At 40.0% G+C, this 18,350-nt stretch overlaps 1 protein-coding gene and 1 long non-coding RNA gene across 4 annotated transcripts in view; one reads left to right on the top strand and one right to left on the bottom strand.

Annotated features, from left to right (window-relative positions):
* The first annotated feature begins 220 nt into the window (after nt 1-220).
* Nucleotides 221-18,350, top strand: part of MME (membrane metalloendopeptidase) — a 47,487-nt gene continuing 29,357 nt past the window's right edge. For 2 of the 3 annotated variants that reach the window (XM_075418440.1, XM_075418439.1), the window contains exons 1-8: nt 224-383; nt 1,842-1,877; nt 9,156-9,317; nt 10,934-11,014; nt 11,774-11,869; nt 11,975-12,093; nt 13,117-13,182; nt 16,545-16,679. In XM_075418440.1, the coding sequence (XP_075274555.1) occupies nt 224-383; nt 1,842-1,877; nt 9,156-9,317; nt 10,934-11,014; nt 11,774-11,869; nt 11,975-12,093; nt 13,117-13,182; nt 16,545-16,679 (855 nt within the window). Of the gene's footprint in view, nt 384-1,841; nt 1,878-9,155; nt 9,318-10,933; nt 11,015-11,773; nt 11,870-11,974; nt 12,094-13,116; nt 13,183-16,544; nt 16,680-18,350 lie in introns of all 3 variants that reach the window. The other variant, XM_009942383.2, reaches the window with a different exon arrangement.
* On the bottom strand, nt 3,361-12,594 carry LOC142361141 (uncharacterized). Its single transcript, XR_012763690.1, has 2 exons — nt 12,449-12,594; nt 3,361-3,764 (listed from the first exon to the last, which is right to left on the bottom strand). It is a non-coding gene; the product is annotated as an uncharacterized LOC142361141 (long non-coding RNA).

Below are 18,350 nucleotides of genomic sequence, written 5' to 3'. Positions count from 1 at the left end.
CTCTGTAAGTGACAAATAGCGCATGGTACGTACCTGTGTGTGTGCATGTGTGTGCGAGAAGGAGAGAATTTCATGACTGGCATTCTAGTAGTGTTGCAAGTAATTTGAAAACTCGCCCAGAAAACATCTTTGTTACTGTGCAGTTGAGCAGCCCGTTTGAAGACCTGTGGCTCAGTGTAAGTCCTGCAGTGATTTCTCCCTTTTCCTTTTCAGACGCTGGGTTATGGGCAAGTCAGAAAGCCAGATGGATATAACTGAAATGAATACTCCAAAACCAAAGAAAAAAGTGCGATGGAGTGGCCTGGAAATAGGGCTAGCTGTTGTAGTGATTCTGCTAGCTATTGTAGCGATCACAATGATAGTTCTGTATGCAACGTATGATGGTGAGTACACGTAAACGGTCTTTGAATGTACAAATACATATGAATATAAAAGCATTTTAGGAAATTACTAAAAAATGCTTTAATAAATAGAATCCATTTTTTTGTATGTAGTGCATCTACATTGTGTGTATGTAGTATGTATACAGTGTTTAGTGTATAGTAAAAAAAAAAAACCCTGAAGTTGCACTGTATTAAAATGTTGTGTTAGCAAAGACTGTCTTGCGTGGCATGTACAGCATAAGAAAAAACATAAGAAAATAAAAGCTCAGAAATACTTGCCCAATAATAGAAAATTGTACCTTACCCAGTATATAAAATTAGATGATTAATACCTGCTACATCATAATCATATTTCATAAGTATGTTACTAGACAGTATGACACAGTTATCGGAAATGTAAAACTGCATCCACACTTACTGTTGCTGGACACTGACACAAAACTACTTTTTTTCCCAACACGGACACTATAAATTTATTTGTTCACACAAAGTTGTGGTAAGCACAAAACATCTGCTTGTTTGCAGTACTTCTGTTTGTAATTATTGCTTCAGTAAGCAAAAAAACTCTATAAAATACATCACTGCTGAAGAAAACCAGACTACAGTGTTTCTTCCATATTCCTGTATATGTATGAAAATCCTATTTTTTCCTTTTACAGGCTGTTGTGGCAAGGACTTGTAGTGAGTGTAGTCATCCTAAGAGGTTTTGTGATTCAGCAGCCATACCAAAATATTTGAAAATAATTCAGTTCAGGGGTAAATACCCTGATAATTTTTTTGAAAAGATAATACAGAGAAGCTAAAATTTCCATATGGGGTCAAATTAGAATGTTTCCTTACATTGGAAATGAAATGCTTTGTTTCATCTTAAAGTAGTTAATAATTTTGTTTAAAATTTTTATTATAGTCTAGTTCAATTATGGAATGGAAAAATGCCATTCTGAAATGAAAGGTAAAAAAGTGTTTTATTTCTAAAGTCTCAAAAGAAAAAATTTTCCTGGTTCTGAATGTTGTCTTTTGTTTAGGAGACTTCAGAGTGAATGTCTCAGAATTTTCAATTAATTCCTCCAAAATCTTTTTGTCACTGAAGGGTGTTGCTGAATTCAAACTGACTTTGCAACTGTCCTCAGTCTATGTGCCATTTTTCTCTAAATTTCTTCTTTGTTATAAAAATAATATTTTTCCCACCTCTAATTGATTGAAAGAACATTTTACTCTGATGACTACAAAAATTCCACATGATGAGTGACCCTAAAGGGATGAAGATGATGGTATTTTTAGAGCCTGATCCTATAGATATTCACTTACTGAGTGTAAGGTGTCCATTCATCTTTATCTTACTGTACACGGCAATTAAATGCAATTCTAAAGCGACTGTCAATAAAAATAACATTTACAGTAGGTTGTAGTATACTGACATTCATTACAGAATTAAGCTGTGATTGTATCTTCTTTTAGATGGGGTTTGCAAGACATCAGACTGTATAAAATCAGGTAAGAATGAAAATATATACCTTTTAAATTAATTTTTACATTTTCAAACAGAATTACTACCCTGTAATGTTCCCATCTAACTGCAGACAAGTATGGCACATTGAGGCATGAGATCTGCTAACCAAAGTAATTTTCTTAGCATATTTCTTCTACAAATGTAAAAGCGTGTGATGTGATATTGTCAGATCTTACAAAGTCATCAGGGTCTGGCTACTTTAAGATTTAGAAACAGACTCTGAAGAATGCCTCCAGCTTCAGAAAATGTTGCAGTCAATCAGAAGATGGCTCTTCCCTCCCACACCCAGCTCCAAGTCAGAATTCAAGCAGAGGCTGTATCTCTAAAGAAGGCACATTAAAAGACAGTCTTGATCATTGATAGCCGTTAACGATGCCATACTACTCTTTGAGGCAATGCAATATTAATCTTCGTGTCCAGAAGAAAACCCAAATTTTATAGTCTGACAAGCTAACTTCAGCCTTCAGCAACAACTGCATAAAAAAAAAAATCTTAGTTTCTGTCCTGGTCTGAACTCTACTAGAAAGCTACTGAAATGCATCAGAGGAATGCCGAGTTCCATACTCCATATCCTCTTGTGGTAGGTAAAGTGGAGGCTGTCCATGCTCTCCCTTTCCTCTCATCTATAGTTCTCTTATCCTTTCTGTTTTCTCCTCCAGATCCTGGTTTCCCTTTTTTGCCTAGTCTACTTCTAAATGTCCCCATTCTGTTTATAACACTTCCTGCACCTCATTAATACAGACTGATCCTAGGCTCGGCAGCAGCCTCCCTCTCCCATTCCTCAAAGGAAAGGAGCATTTAGCCGGGCGTGCCAAGATGCCTTTCAAGGGGCTGTATGCCAGCTCTGCCCTGCCTGCTCCTTTCATGCTGTTTTCCATGGTCCAGCTGTTGACAGTTCTTCATGCCCTTGCAGCAGTCTTCTCCAAGTCAGGAGGAGAGCCCTTCACTGCCAGTGTATAATCACCTTGTTATATCTGTATACCCCTCTTTTTCTGGGAACCTTCCGAAGATGGGACCCCTGAAATCACTCTCTTGGTGCTACTTTCTGGTAGGCATTCCTCTTTTGCTTTCTCCACCCCTCTAGAATAACTTGGCCACACAGTTCACAAAGGCTGTGGCCCAGTCACAGAGGGTGGCAAGAAATCTAAAATAGAAGCTCAGACCATGGATCATTTCCCAGCACCCACAATGTGACCTCTCAGCTTACCAAGAAAACATCTTGCATTTTGTTCAGCCTTGGTAACCTCCCATTCAAAAGCATCATAAACATTCTAATAGCTGTGTGTTACCTTCATGTCAAGTGGAACTTGTAACTTTTATGTAGATTCTGTACATTATGACTGGCCCCTCTGGAAGTTAAGAGAAAAGACAGCCCTAGGAGGAGCCAGAGACCCAGTATGTCAATAGGAGACACAGGAGAGGTGGTGAGGAGTCATAAAGGATTTGACAGTCAACATGCAAGAAAAATGCTTTAGCTTGTTGCCAAAAGTGTGTGTATTTAAGTACAGCTGTTAAGGAATCTGAGGTACACAGTGCCCCATAGGAGGCTTCCAAAAGGTTTGACTTGTAGATTTAGGCTTGCAGACATACCAGGAACAGTGTAGAAAGATCATTCTACTGGTTTCCTTACTTCCACGGGACTACTCATTTTAGGTCTCATTTTAGACAGTAGCCAAAGTAGCCAGGATGGTTGCCGCCACACCTCAGTCCTTGCTGGCGTCAGGCATTGGTGAAGCCCCAGCGCCGTTGTCTCAGTAACTGCATGTTGTCAGCAGCACAGTCTAAGAATCTTACGGGAGTTATTTCAGGTGGCCATCGCTGTCTCTTGGTTAAACTGCCAAGGTGTTTTTCTGCCACCATGAAAGCCCATGCTGTGGTTTGAAATATGTTCATATTAGTTATCTACTTGATTTTTTTTTTGATCTCTGAAGATGCTTGTTTTCAGCTAAATACACATATCTGTTAAAAAGAAGTTCAGACAGACTACGTAATGACGAATGACCTCAAAAAGCAAAAGCAGTAGAAGGTTTGCAGAAATAAGACATAATGTAAACTGAATTTCTAGCAAGAAGTGGCTAAATGAATTAAGCGGAGGAGTTTCACTCTTTTATGCTTCCATCAAAAGATTTAAACGCATGAAAATATTTAAGGGAATAAATAAACATTCTTACCAATTTGTTAGATTATCAATACAGAAGTAAAATTGTGAAAGGATTACAGTAAGGCCATTGATGGGGAAAAATGCAGGCTTACAAAATTACATAACAGGGTGAAAAAGGAGCATTTTAAAAAAAATGTACATTGCCTCAATTCAATAGAGATTGTTTTGGTTTAGCCTGGATAAGTGCCAGGTGCCCACCAAAACCCCTCTATCACTCCCCCTCCTCAGCTAGACATTTCCGTTAAATACAGCTTTATTTTATTCACACATTTATCTCATGTACTCACTATCATCTGCTCCATATTATACAAATTGTTTAGTTAAAAAATTGAAAGAGTAAGTCCTAAAGAAATCATGAGCATTCAGTCTCAAGACGTAAAATGCCAGGCTAATGCTGTACGTGTATTCCATGAAAGGGTTTTCTACTGGCAGGAAAATGAGCTAATGGACTTCCTAGAGCTTTTCTGTAATCCTCCTTCTGCTGTCCCTGTGTAGGACACAAAAACTGATCCACTGCAGACAGGGGGACTACTCTTGCGAATAACTACTGCTACGTGTGCAAGAACTGCACACTCCAGCCTGGAACACATAAAATTTACAACTGGGCAAAAGATAGCTTTGTATTTTACAAGGTGTTAATACTTGGTATTTACATACCACACTGTATGAGTCCTGGGAGGCAACCAGTGTATCTCATTAAATTATAATCTTTATAGTTAAGTTTTAGCTGTGGGGCTATACCTCAAGTAAGATCTAAACAGACGCAAAAGCCATGACGTCAAACTGGAACACTTGCTTCTGACCGTCTTAGGACCTGCAGCATTAGTAGGTGTTTCTGCCTAGCAAGGGTCAATTACCAGAAGCAGCAAAAAATCTGCACGGCCCATCAGCCTGTTGTGGCAACGAAACCTCACCGTGCAGGACCAGGGAGCCCCCCTGCGACATTCGGGTGTGCTGGCCATTACAGAGCTGTCAGTGCCAAATACTGCATCTGCCTGTAAATGGTGTAGAATGGATAGCTCTAAGCAAAGTTGGGAATGACCAGTTTTAATTAAAAATTGTTATTTATTAACTGAGCCAGGATTTCCATGTCCCACCACGGTATAATGCATTTAAGGCAGAAATTGCTCTAGAAGTGTTGGGCCTTCTTCACACTTATATGGCCATTAAAAGAAATATTGTCAGATGATGAAAAGGGAGGGAAGTGGTGGTAAGGACGTAATCACCTAGAGGACCTGTTCGATTAGGTGGTCACTAGAGTGAAAGAGGTCTTGGCTCCAGAAGGAGAATGCTGTGAATCAGAAACCCAGAATGGTTAGCTGGCATCTGCTCAGGCCTTCAGTGCTCAAAGAGCTTCAAAAATAGTTCAAAGAGCTTGTCAGAATTATGTAATTTAATAACAAAATTAATTTGTATTTTAAAAATGCAATGTAAAGTGCTTAAACAAAGATATGAACTGTATTACTGTTGTTTAATAATGATCTTACTGTGATGAATCTACAAGTTTAATGTTACTTCAAATCTTCTTCATCTTTAATTTGGCTGCTTCTTCCAGACCATGTAGGATAACATACAGGAGAAGTCTGATAGATACAGATAGAAAGCAAGAAGTATTTAACTTTGGAAAATTTATTGTGGTCTTTCAAGAAATACAATCAGAAATAGACATGAAGCGAAATGGTAATGCCTTACACCAGAACCAATCAATACTGTGGCAGTTTCTTGCAATGAATTTCAAAATTTAGTGATAGGTACAAGCCACTAAGAAAGAATAAAGTGAAGATACTGAGAGAATTTCTAGTACATTTAATAGACGAGCTTCAAATAAATGACCAGAAGAAAAAATGTACTGACAGTTTAATTGGTTCTACACAGGGTGAAATATCAGTAACCGCATGCTAATGTTATCAAGGTTTGCGAAATCTGTTGCAGTGTAGCAGATGAAGATACCGTGTAATTGCTACATTTGAGCATTTTTGGAATAAGCTGACATACTCTCTGCTAATTTTCCCGAGCTCAGACGGCACAGACTAATGAGAGTAGGGAATTTTGATGTCTCTCATATCAATTTCACTTAGGTAAGCATATTGTGTTTCTTCTGTGTCCTCCCCAGGTCACTGGTTGTTATGTCAGCTTTTACTGCTTTATTTGTAAGCTATTAAAGCAACAATTTGCAATCAGGAGTACTACAATAAAATTAATCATTAAAAGTAATTGAGATTAGGCCCTACATTCTTCAGTGACAGATAGGAAGTAGAATAAACAAGTGAGAATAGGAACAAACCCAAACACTGGTTCCTCAAAGCAGTAATGAGGACTAATGAAAAGTATACCATGCAATGTCTGTATTTGTATATGTATGAATTAACCTGTATTAGAATCAAAATAACAAAATATTCACCAGTCTCACGCTGTTTCCAGAGCAAAATCATCTCAGTGTGTACAGCCATGAACTTACCATAAAGCTTCTTTGGGCACAAGCATCAGCTTATAAATAACTTACAGCATGTGTAGGAATCTGTCCAGCCTAATTGGTCCCACTGACTTTGAAGGGGCAATTCATGTGTCATTATGCTTCTGGGCTTGGTTGATTAAAAAAATCACATTTCATTGATTTTAATATATCTGTGGTATCAGCCAAATAATGAATGGTTATCTTCGGGTTCAGATGTGCAAGTTACACTCTTAAGGGGAATACTAAATACACGTATTTTGCATGAAGCCCTAAGTGAAAGACTGCTGTTCTCATGCCTGAGCTCTTTCTGTCACGTTTGCAGTATTTAAACTTCAAGCTTTGATAAAAGTTGATCAGCTAATATTGGCTAGCTTGGACTTTACAGCAGAGAAGTTGATAGGTGATTATTTTTGTGTGACAGTAGTAGGCACGGAAGACTAAACAGATGCTGCCTACAAACAGAGGAACCTGATTACACAGTTAAAGCAAGGTTGGATATTATATAGACTGCTAATAATTCCTCAGATTTATGCAAGATGTGGGTTTCTCCTGGGTTTTGTTGTTTGTTTTTCTTGCAAAAGTGACAAGACAATGGATAAAAGGCATCTTTTCTTGGTGTCAGCAGATTTCTCTATCCTGCCATTACTTTTTGGCAGGGCTGGCACACTGCTCTGCATGAGCCAGAAGTCATGTCCGGTCCAGGCTATTAAAGTCTTTGTTGCTGGACTAACGTGTGCCAAGATTATCCAAGGGACAGTGTTGCCCTTCAGAGGCTGCTCCAGCCTAGCAGAGAGATTCATAAGCATACCCTTAAAACGGGAGATGTCAGCAATAACTAGCAATCTTCTTCTTGTACAGCCAATAGATGGAGCCAGGACAGGAATAAAGTGCACCATTCAAAACACTCCCCTTCTGCTCAATGAAGCAGGACAAACTAGACAGAAACAAGTACCACAGTCTGCACAGTCACAGAGTACTCGGGGCTGGAAGTGACCTCTGGAGATGAGATAGTCCAATGGCCCTGCTTAAAGCAGGGTCAGCTGCAGAATGTTGCTCAGGATCTTGTCCAGTCAGGTTTTGATTATTTCCCAGGTGGACACTGCACAACTTCCCTGGCAACCCATTCCAGTGTTTGACCATCCTTATAGTAAGAAGTTTTCTCTTAAGTTCAAAATGTTTTTTTTTTTCTTATTTCTGTATGTGCCCATTGCCTCTTGTCCAAGTTTACAGGCAGAGGAGAAATTCCTTGCGCTGATAGACTGGACAGTAGGACTGGATGCTTGGCTTTATCAAGAATGGGTAAAAAGCAAGTGTAAAACTTAGTAAAAACAGGACTGAATTCCACCATTTCTGACTGTTGGCATGATGCTGTATCCTTTCAAATCGAAGTCAGCCTGCCATTAACTTCAGAAGGAAAAGAATCAGGTGTTAGGCATTGTACCTATTTCTGCAGTGTTTTTTATGCTACTGAAGCAGTCTAAAATTGAAAATGTGTGTGTTCATGGCTTTTTCCATCTTCCAAGCACTGGAACATTGTAAAATCATCAGCTGCTGGCCTCAAATATAACAATCTTAAGCCAGCTGAAGATCCCAAGAAAAACGAGGAGGGGGGGGGGAGGCAAGTCAACATAAATACTAGAGCCTGTCTATCCACCTCTCATTTCCACCAGCATAACAGACATGGAAAATGTTGAAAGTACTGGAGAAATAACTATAAATATTTGACTTGCCCATGTGGGAGGAATGAATGCTTGAAATCACAAGCCTCACCATTTACTAAAAATAATGTCTGGAAAATGGGAAGGATATTCAGTATCCTGGGAAATTCAGAAGTACCGCTAGCTGTTGCTTGACTCCTAGCATCTTTGCTTTCCATGAGAGTCTTTGTGCTAGCATACTAGTGGTGAGCACAGTCTAGGTGGAAGAGGAATACAAAAAAGAAAAAGCACAGGAGGTTTATGAACAGCAGCTGGAAAACTGTTGTCAAGGAGTCAGACTTCACTGGAGAATCCCATGTGACAATCAGTCAGTGACCAGTTAGTCTTTGACAAGACACTTCAGGAGGGTCAATAGGGGTAGCAAGAGGCAGTATCAATTCTAGAATAAAACGTGGAATAGGTCTAAAATATCAGTGTGGATTCAGGAAAGCATTAATAGGAAAACTTTCTTGACAATAACTTAAACGGTACAACAAAGTCATAATTTTACTGAAATAGATGGCCTTCAGTTGAGCCTCCGTCATACGTAATTACTTAAATTACATTACGGTGGACATTTAACCTCTGATATGTCTTGTGCTTTTAATTTCTCTTTTTACCACATTTCAATATAAAGAAGTGTAAGGCAGTAAATGAAACATCTTCCATTTTATTTAAAACCAAGCAACCACTCGCAGGGAGTAGGAACGTTAGTCAGTTTACCCATCAGTAAACACAGGCAACAGAAAAGTATAAAAGTTATGGGTAGTAAAGGATAGTAATTCATTGTTCACCAGCTAGTACTTTGTTTGGTCTAGAACATTCAAGTAGGCTTAAGCCTATTCTGAACTAAAGGAAATGTATTTATTACTTCTTTCTTCAGAGCAAACAATGTATTCATTTATTTTCTCTAAAGATTCTTTAAGCCTTGATTTGTCTCGTATTACAGCAGCCCGAATCCTTGAGAACATGGACACCACTGCAGAGCCTTGTAATGATTTTTACCAATATGCCTGTGGAGGATGGCTTAAGAGGAACGTCATTCCAGAAACCAGCTCCCGTTATAGTAACTTTGACATTTTAAGAGACGAACTAGAAGTTGTTTTAAAAGGTCAGTGGGGTTTATGTTTACAGACTATATAAAGTTTCTTCTTTGGCTTACATGTTATCCTAATAAGATGTGGTTGTCCAGCAAAGCTTAAAATACTACCAGGTATTTCAGTTTCTTTGTGTTCGGTTCAGGACCAATCTACCACAAACTGTTTGCTTGGAGAATGCCGTGGAAGTTATGCTGTTGTGTCTGACACTGGAGCGGAGCTGACCAGACCTGACCTTTCTGGTATCTGGACTCTGTGTGCTCATCTGCATATTATAACCACTGAAATCCATATCATTACCCTCATGCACTAACAATAGCAGCCAAGCTAGGTGAAGAAGAAAGACGTCTGCCTGAGTCCAAGCCAGCTGAAATGCTGGGAGGTGCTCTCTGGCAGCCCGATGTCCTGCATATTTGTGTGCCATCAGCTAAATCCCAAAGAGCAGGCAAGCAATTTTCTAACTAGTCTCATCATAAACATACAAATACTCCTTTTTGCACAAAATGTAATAGTGTCAAATTGTTCATATTCCCCTTTTTCAGATGAAAATAACAGAGTCAAAGAAGTCAGTTTATGCTCATGAAATGTTCTTCAAACCACTCTTTCCAGACTGAATATCTTTTTTTAACTTTGTATATCTTCTGGTTTTGCCAGGCTGCAGTTTATGGATGCTATGGTGTTCCTTAAGCTTCAGTTTCTGGGGAGGAAAGCAATTGTAAAGTAGTCAGTGGAGTAACTGTAGTGACAAGAGTGGGCTGCCCTACAAGGGACAGCGGGCTGGGAGCTGACTGTGACTCGAGGCAGGCAGGGACAGAGGCCTCACAGACCAGGGTCTCAGTCTCACAGGACCCAAACCAGAAGAGCAGAGCAGGTCTGGCAACAGTGACCAGGTTCAGCCAACAGCCCCACGATCACCAGACAAGTCCATACTCCTGCAGCAGGTCTGCAGGCAAGTCAGCCAGGCAAGGTCAGGCTCAGCAAGGTATGAGGCCAGGTCCAGCACACCTAGAAGAGCGTGCACAAGGGCTATGGGCAAGGGGCTGACCTGGACTGCTGGTCCTGAGCCAACAGGCACAGGGTGCACAAGGGGAGGCACCAGATGAGGCTTCTTATGGCTCTTTCTTACAATTTAGCTGTTTTCACAGAAGCATGATCGATGGTCACACAGCTGCACCATACCAAAGCACACCTTGAACACAAACAGCTAAACTCCTGGCTGCAGTGAAGAGACTGCAGATTAGAATTACAGGAAAAGATGAAAAGGCAGTTAGAGCCTGCTGGTACACTTAGGGCCCTGGCAGCAATTCTCTTCACACAAGAACGTGGTCACCTAAAAACTGTCCCTGAAAAGCCAGAGCATTTGTATTTCACCAAGGATGATCCATGGAATATATATCTGACTGTTTTATGCTTAATATATTAACACAGACTGATGTAATTGCAAGCCATATGATCTCCAGAGCTTTTTCCCCTCAGCTTTTGAAAGGCGAAGCTTCCCTGGAATCTGAGATGGACAGGGAGCACTTATCGTCCACCCTCTGGTCTTCAGGATGGTATCCTCTATGGTTCCTTCAGTATCTTTCCAATAAAGATCAGATGTTAAGGTATATTTGCTGTCTATGTGTTTCAGATGTCCTCGACACACCAAGTAGTAATGATATAACAGCAGTGCAGAAGGCAAAAACTCTGTACAAGTCATGCATAAATGAAAGTAAGTGTCTCCTGAATTTACTGCGTATAGGATATATAAATATCATCAAAGAATCCCATCTTCACAGTCAGCTGTACCTACGTCCTCCTAGTTACTATGCATAATTTTTCAGAACTTCTTTGTGAAAACTAAAATGTATTCATTCTGTAGAGTCAAATATGAATGTCAATAGTAAAATTAGTATTGTTTCTCCTATTTTACTTGCTTTGATATTTTAGGTGAGCTTACATTACTCTTCAGTTACCAGTTTGCTGCAGATACTTAATCTCAAATCCTTGCAGCTGAATGTGAGTTAACTTCTTTTGTAGAAATTATCAGGGATGAGGTGGAAAATAACTGGCATACCAGGCTTCTAGAAAGACAGGGACATCGATCATTTATTTCAAGAATTTGAGCTGGATGCTGCCACTGGAATGAGGAGCAGTAAAACAGTTAGCAGGGCTTCCTAAGTGCCATGTTCTTATAGTTTCTATAATGTTTTTAATACTTCTCAAAACTATTATTTCAAGCTATTGGCAGAGTGAAAATACAATAGTTCTTCAATGTCATGGTTGCGAGGATTTGCATATGCTGTTTGCAGTCATGACTGAAACATGTTCTTAAAATTAAATGTTAAAGCACGGTCGTACATCAGAGCATACTCCTATCGTGGTGATGGTGAAAATGTACTTCTCAGCTTCATTATTCTGAACTCATTATAATAGTATAACATTTGTGTGTTTTAAAATGTCATGGTAACTCATTTTATTTTTCCAAAAGCTACCATTGATAGCAGAGGTGGAACGCCTTTGATCAGTTTATTGCCAGATTTATCTGACTGGCCTGTAGCAACAACTAACTGGGATTCTTCCTATGGTAAGATAATCTGTGTTTGTTTCCTTTCCAGTTAAAATATCTAAATTATTGTACTTTTCATTGCTTACCAAAACCATAGACTGAGTATACCTTTCTTTTGCTTAGGTACTGCTTGGACAGCTGAGACAGCTATTGCACAGCTGAACTCCAAATACGGGAAAAAGGTCCTTATTAATTTTTTTGTTGGCACAGATGATAAAAATTCCACAGCATATATCATTCATGTAAGTCTCCCTGGGTGGCATTGCCTTGTTGATCATAAGTGTGCAGCAAAATAACTAGAGGCATAGACACAAATGTTAACCAGGCGAAACATTAGTGGTTTGAATTTTACCAGAGTAAGCTGTAGGTAAGTTTGTGAATCTATGTAGTTTTCAAACTCAGATGATCAGTTTCACAGTGTCCATTCTCAATGTTAACATCTTTATTCTCTGTGCTCATAAGCTGTTATTCTCAGTGAGATGAGAACAACAGAGACGTATATAGATGTACAGACAATTTATGTGTACACTGGACAGGAGACAGACATGATCTACTTATACATGCATGCAAGCAAATAAGTAAACATGATTTCCTTACCATGTACTTCAGGCAGAAAGCTCTGTCACTGAAAACCTGGGCTACGGTCCCACAGGCAGAAAGCCCACAAAGGGGGTTGTGTTTTTACAAGGTATTCAGATGCCAGAGTACTAACGGGACCTGCACTCAGCTGGCACAGATGTGAAAGTGGCTGAAAACATTTACATAAGGAGTATGTCGAGAGTGCCCTGCCTGTAAATGTAAGATGATCTCTGAAAATGGCAAAGCCGGAGGAGGACAGTATTACGTACGGTGAATCTTCACCAGCTGCTCCTAAGATGGAACGGTTACAAGAGCAAAGGTCTAATCTTTCTTGTCAATGGGTGGTTAGACCTTTGACAGCATTGCATGTATGAATTTCAAAGATGCAGTAACTGCCTTGCTTGTCAGTGGTCTGGTTTGTTTTCTGTACATCCACTGTTTTCATGCTGGTTATGCGTAGCATGCGTTGTTCAGCAACAGAAAAAAAAAAGACTGAAAAGAAATACAAAATTATAAGGAGAGTGAAAAGAATTAAAGGAGCGCAACAGGATGAGAGAGAAACTCCCCTTTGGCCAGAAGATAATTTGGCAAGAGTGAAGCACCAGCGACCTAGATCGACCAAAGAATAGTACAGTCCTATGCCATTCTGTCCTTATGCACTTTTTAATTTTAATTTGAATTTATAGATTGATCAGCCTGGGCTTGGCCTGCCTTCTCGTGACTACTATGAATGCACTGGCGCATACAAAGAGGTAAGATGAAGCTGACAGACCGCTGACTACATTTTGGAAGTTTTAGCCTATATTTTCAAGGCAGACATATCCTCAAGGGTAGGGATAGGCAAAGAGCAGGAACAGTCCTTCCCCAAAGAGATGCCAGCACTGCACCTGGGAAACATCACTGGGAGAACTGGTGAAACTGGAATGAGAAAGGTAATAATGATGAGCATTTAAACCAGGTTGATCTGCAGGTGAGAACAGCATGTGTGATAGACTGCAGAAAGAAGTTCTAACATGGCTCAGTGAGCAAGAAGGCAACAGAGCCTAAAGGGGAATGAAGAGGATATTGAGAAACGAGATTAAGGGCAAGTACAAATAAGTGAGCTAAGAATGGGAGGGAGCGTAACACGTGCCCTGAGATGAGCTGTTATAATATTACACCATAAATGTTAGTGAACTAGTCTGATCTTCCTGGCTGCGCTAGGAGCCAAGGGGTGTTTGTCTAGGCTCTGGTTGCCAGTGCGTCAGTTGTCTCTGCGCTGGGTGAGGAGACTGCGCGTTCCTCTGGCATCACTACAGCCCAGGCATCTCGACCTGCCTCCTTTCCTGTTTCCCCTTCCCTTCTCTTGCATTCCTCTTGTGACCACGGAACATACATGTGGAAGAAAAGTACTAGCTTTTCGGCACAATTCCTGTCTGATTATGCAGGTTAGAAGAGGAACAGCTACTTGACTGTGCAGGACCTCTTGGAAGGAAATAAACATGAAACAATTTAGCTTTGCTTCACAGCTTCTGCTAGGCTTCACAGCTGAATGAGGAGGTACCTCCTAACTGTCAAAGTTGTATTGCCATAGAATGGGAGTGCTTGTGGGTCACCCCTGTTCTGTCACTACAAAAAGGATGCCATTGCTGAACTATGATCGACTGGCATCGATTGGCAAGTGCTGCAGGTGTCAGTGGAGTCCAGGTGGACTAATCATGGCACTAATAGGCTTACCAAGAAAAAAAAGAACCATTCAGAACCAGACACACTTTTCTGCATGAAAGATCTGAAAAGATCACAGTTCCCTAAGAAGTCAACTGCTGAATGAAAAGTATGTGATATCGCAGAAATTGCTTCAGATACCTAAAATCTCATCTGTTGTTCTTTAATTCATGTTTAGTTATTACTTGTACGCATTTTAATTAGCCTGTTAGCACTGACACTGTGGATCCCTTGTTGCTAATCTTGGATGTTCTTTAAGTCCTCGAGAGCTGAAGTTTATGTATTTGCTGAAGTCATGTGGTAGCTGGAACTGTGACCACAGTAACCTTTCATTAGACAGTTTTCGTCTGTGTAATTAAATGCAGAAGCAATGAGAAAGCATACAAAACATTTTCGTTTTGTAAGTAATTTGCTGACATGCTAAAAGTTAATACTCTAATACTGATTACATTTAATTACAAATCATATGCTAGTAAAGACAATCATTGCCATATTAACCGTTCAGTTACATTATTATCATGTGTTGTGGCCACTAGGAGCTGGCTCTTGTGTCACAGTTTGCTCCCTTCCTTCTATTACATCAACTGCAGCACTAAAAGACAATTCCCGTTCTAATCCCTGACCTACCAGACAGTATCATCCTCCTTGCCACTGCTGGAAAGTAGAGGAGAAAGTATTTTGAAAAAATGCAGAGATTTATCACTGAAAGGCAGAATCATAATATTCTTACAAGCACGAATACTTCAGGCAGAGACGTTCCTCCTTTCAATGCCTGCACTCTGACAGCAGCCTTTTCTTGGCTCTGTTTCCTGCTGTGTCATTCTACACTTTGAGCTGCATGGGGACAACAAGATATCTGCTGCCTGCACTTTAACCTCTGGCTTTGTCAGGACTTCCCACCACAAAGCTGCAAGTGGAATCTGTGAACAAGATATTTTTAAAATCTTTTTCTCTTGTAAGATATATGACACCTCTGTTCATACAGGAGTTCTTCTGACATCTAAGTTCTCACTAAAATACCTGAGAGTATTTATACAGTCCATCTGAAATTAGCTTAGTTCTTTGCTACCTATACAATGATCAGCACGTTAGACCAAAAATGAAGTCTGTTGATTGCTACCTGAAGATCTCTTTTGGCTTACTGATCTGGGGTAATGTCTGTATCGAATTCTTATAAATTGTATTTGGATATTTTAAAATGGCATTTACAGGCTTGGTATGTGCTCACTTCTGTGACTTGTAGCTGTCAGTGGTTTCGTGGGCTTTCCTCTTTCTGGTAAAACAATCTATCTTGATTAAAAAGACCACTGAGAGTTCAGTCCCTCGCGGTGCTGTGAGCCACCTGTCTTTCTGAAGCCTGCCGTCAGGACTTCTGGGGAGCTGCTCGGAAGCCCGCAGCGCACGCAGCCTGGCGCAGCACAGCGCTGCTGGCGGGGCGGGAGGCTGGCAGGAGGTGGCTGGCGAGGAAGGTACTGACCAGAATGGCTGTGTAAAGGCAGCATTCACCAAAGGGTGCCTCCTGCCGCCTTAGGAGCTGAGCCTGCCCAAATATTTCTATTAATAAAGTTGATGACACACGTGCCTTATTAATCCTAGGTTTTATCGCTTAGTAGATTACGCTATTTTGCATAACAGATTTATTATTAGATAGCTATTCTAATATTATGTATTTTTATTTGCATTTAAAAAGCATATTGAAAACAGCATTTCTGTTAATAGAAAAATGAGTGTGGCTTAAAGAGGCGTTTGAATAATACTAAGTTCCATAAAGTGTAATGAGATCTGTAGATATTTGACAGTGTAGTATTTAAGAGAATATACTTCAATATTTCCATTCTTATCCTTGGTGAATTCTGAGATGTTAAATTTAATATATACTATATTGTCTACAGTATATCTAGATGTACTAAATTTAGATACAGCAACATGATTTGTAAATGTTCCAAGAACCAATAGAGGAGGTACATTGCTTCTGGGAGTAATTTTCCCACAATGCTAATTCGACACAGTCCATCAGCATTTCTCTCTGTTTTATGTTTCTCGGAACATTGCTCTTTGGAAGCGGTATTTTTGGAAGTTGTAATTAAAGCGAGCTAGAAAAAACACCGGTGATGGTTTAAGTATGGACGTACAAATGTCTCATTTTAAGTAATGAAAACAGTGCAGTAGTTGAGACTGTTTAGCTTTGAACAGTGCTGCAAATTATAGACCAATTTTCCATAAGGGAATTTTCAAAGTTAATTTCTATTTATGATCTAACAGTATTTCAGAATAAATTACTATTAAATTGTTTAAGAAAGGGATAAAGAACTGTAGTTCATAAAAATGAAGATGAAATCTTAAAAGATAATCAAGGTATGCTGTACTTTGAAGAGTTCTGTCTTTAAAATGTTTGTATTTTTTCCTGCAGGCATGTTCTGCCTATGTTGATTTCATGATTTCTGTAGCTAAACTAATCCTACAAGAAAGAAATATTTCTTTCAACGAGAGCGAGATTTCTGAACAAATGAAAAGAGTTATGGACCTGGAGAAAGAGATTGCCAATGTAAGAAAAACATTTTTAAAGTGTCCTTTAAATAACTTACTTTTTTCTTAATACCTAAGAAAGCTAACTGTAAACTGTTACTTGTAGTGTTATTTTGTGGGATCAAAAGCTGACCAAAAATGGGACACCTAAGAGGAACACATATTAAGAAAGACGTGCCTTCTAATGGGCAAGGGCAAATATTTGACTTAGCTGTTTTCCAAATAGCAAAATGTTTTATACACAGATGCCCCTCAAGAGGAGCAAGAGAGAGACTCGGTTTCTGTTTGTGTTTTAGAAAGTGAGTTTTGGGAGACGCTCTGGGGCCTCTTCTCCCTTTGTCCTTTTTTCCCCGTGGGCTGTTCGGTTGCAGAGCAGCAGATCCCCGGCCCTTGGCCTGCCATGCAGCACAAAGTCATGTTTGTCCTGCGCAGGCTGCTCCACAATGCTGATTGTTCCAAGTGCATTTTTAATCAAACAATGTTCTCCATTAAAATATGGCTTGGAGAAATAGCTGGAATTTGAACTTGCACGGAGAAAAACAAATGGAAATTCCAGCATTCATAAGCAAAACCATGGCTTATGATTATTAAACATTTCAGAAGGACCTGAAGCTGCGGATGAATGTAAACCAAGCCAAATACAAATTTTCTAGCTTTGGCTCTTTTTCAAGTTACACTGATAGTGAGGGCCCACGTTTGGCAGAGGAAGCCCTGTGCCTCCCATTTGTATAAACTAAAACCATCTGATTTTTATTTTCCTCACATTTTCCCGAGAAACACACCTCTGGGCTTAGATCAGAAATGGAATAATATTACAAGACAAGGAATACATTGGAGAAGGTTTTGAAGGGGAGTATGAAAGGGAACCACAACTGAAATGTCTCTACAACAGCTGCTGCTGGTAGAGGGTACAGCTGGTGGTGCGTGAGCTGCTCTTGCCTCAGTTTTTAACCTCTTTCATGGAAAACTCAGCACCAGCCTGAATGTTGCTGGAAGAGAGCTGGCATTGTGCTCTTGGGAATTTGTTAAAGAAAACAGAAAAAACACTGAATGCATAATGGATTAGTAAAGAGGAAGCAGAAGATAAATGTTTTTCAAAAAGGATAGAGAGAGATAAAATCAGACTTGGCATGACTGATTTTTCAGAACAATTTAAGTAGGTAGAATCTACTATTCTCGCTCCGGAGCAAGTCATTTAAGAGTACTCGAGGCAGTAGTGATGTACTCCCATGAATTACCCCCATGGATCACAAGATCACTCTTTTCCCGTAGTTGTGTAGCTGCGTTTTCTCTCTCTGCCATCAAAGAAAGTGGAAGTTAAAAGGGGGTGGAGTGTGAGGGGAGCAGGTGCTGATGCTGCCACAAGGTACTTCTGCATGAGAACAAGGTACAACAGGATACAAGAATGCACTTCAGCAACCTGCAGAAGCATCCTGGCTAGGGACACGCTAGTGTTTGAGGAGAAGAACAGAAGGATATCCAGGAGAGTGTCCAGAGAGCAAGGGAGCAGTTACCATTAGGTGCTGGTTTTGCCTCCTCTCAGTCTATGCAGTCCACACCCTAATTCCAGAGACCTCCCTGCTGACATTTGCTGTCTGGAGACTCCTGTGATTAACTTGCCTCATAAAGCACCACCACAGACAGACTTCTCTGGCAGTCAGGCAGTTTGATTGACTAGAAGAAATGGCCC

Source organism: Opisthocomus hoazin, chromosome 4, assembly GCF_030867145.1.
Source record: "Opisthocomus hoazin isolate bOpiHoa1 chromosome 4, bOpiHoa1.hap1, whole genome shotgun sequence".
NCBI lineage: Eukaryota > Metazoa > Chordata > Aves > Opisthocomiformes > Opisthocomidae > Opisthocomus > Opisthocomus hoazin.
Note: the sequence above shows the minus strand (reverse complement) of the source record. Positions and strands in the feature narration are given on the sequence as shown.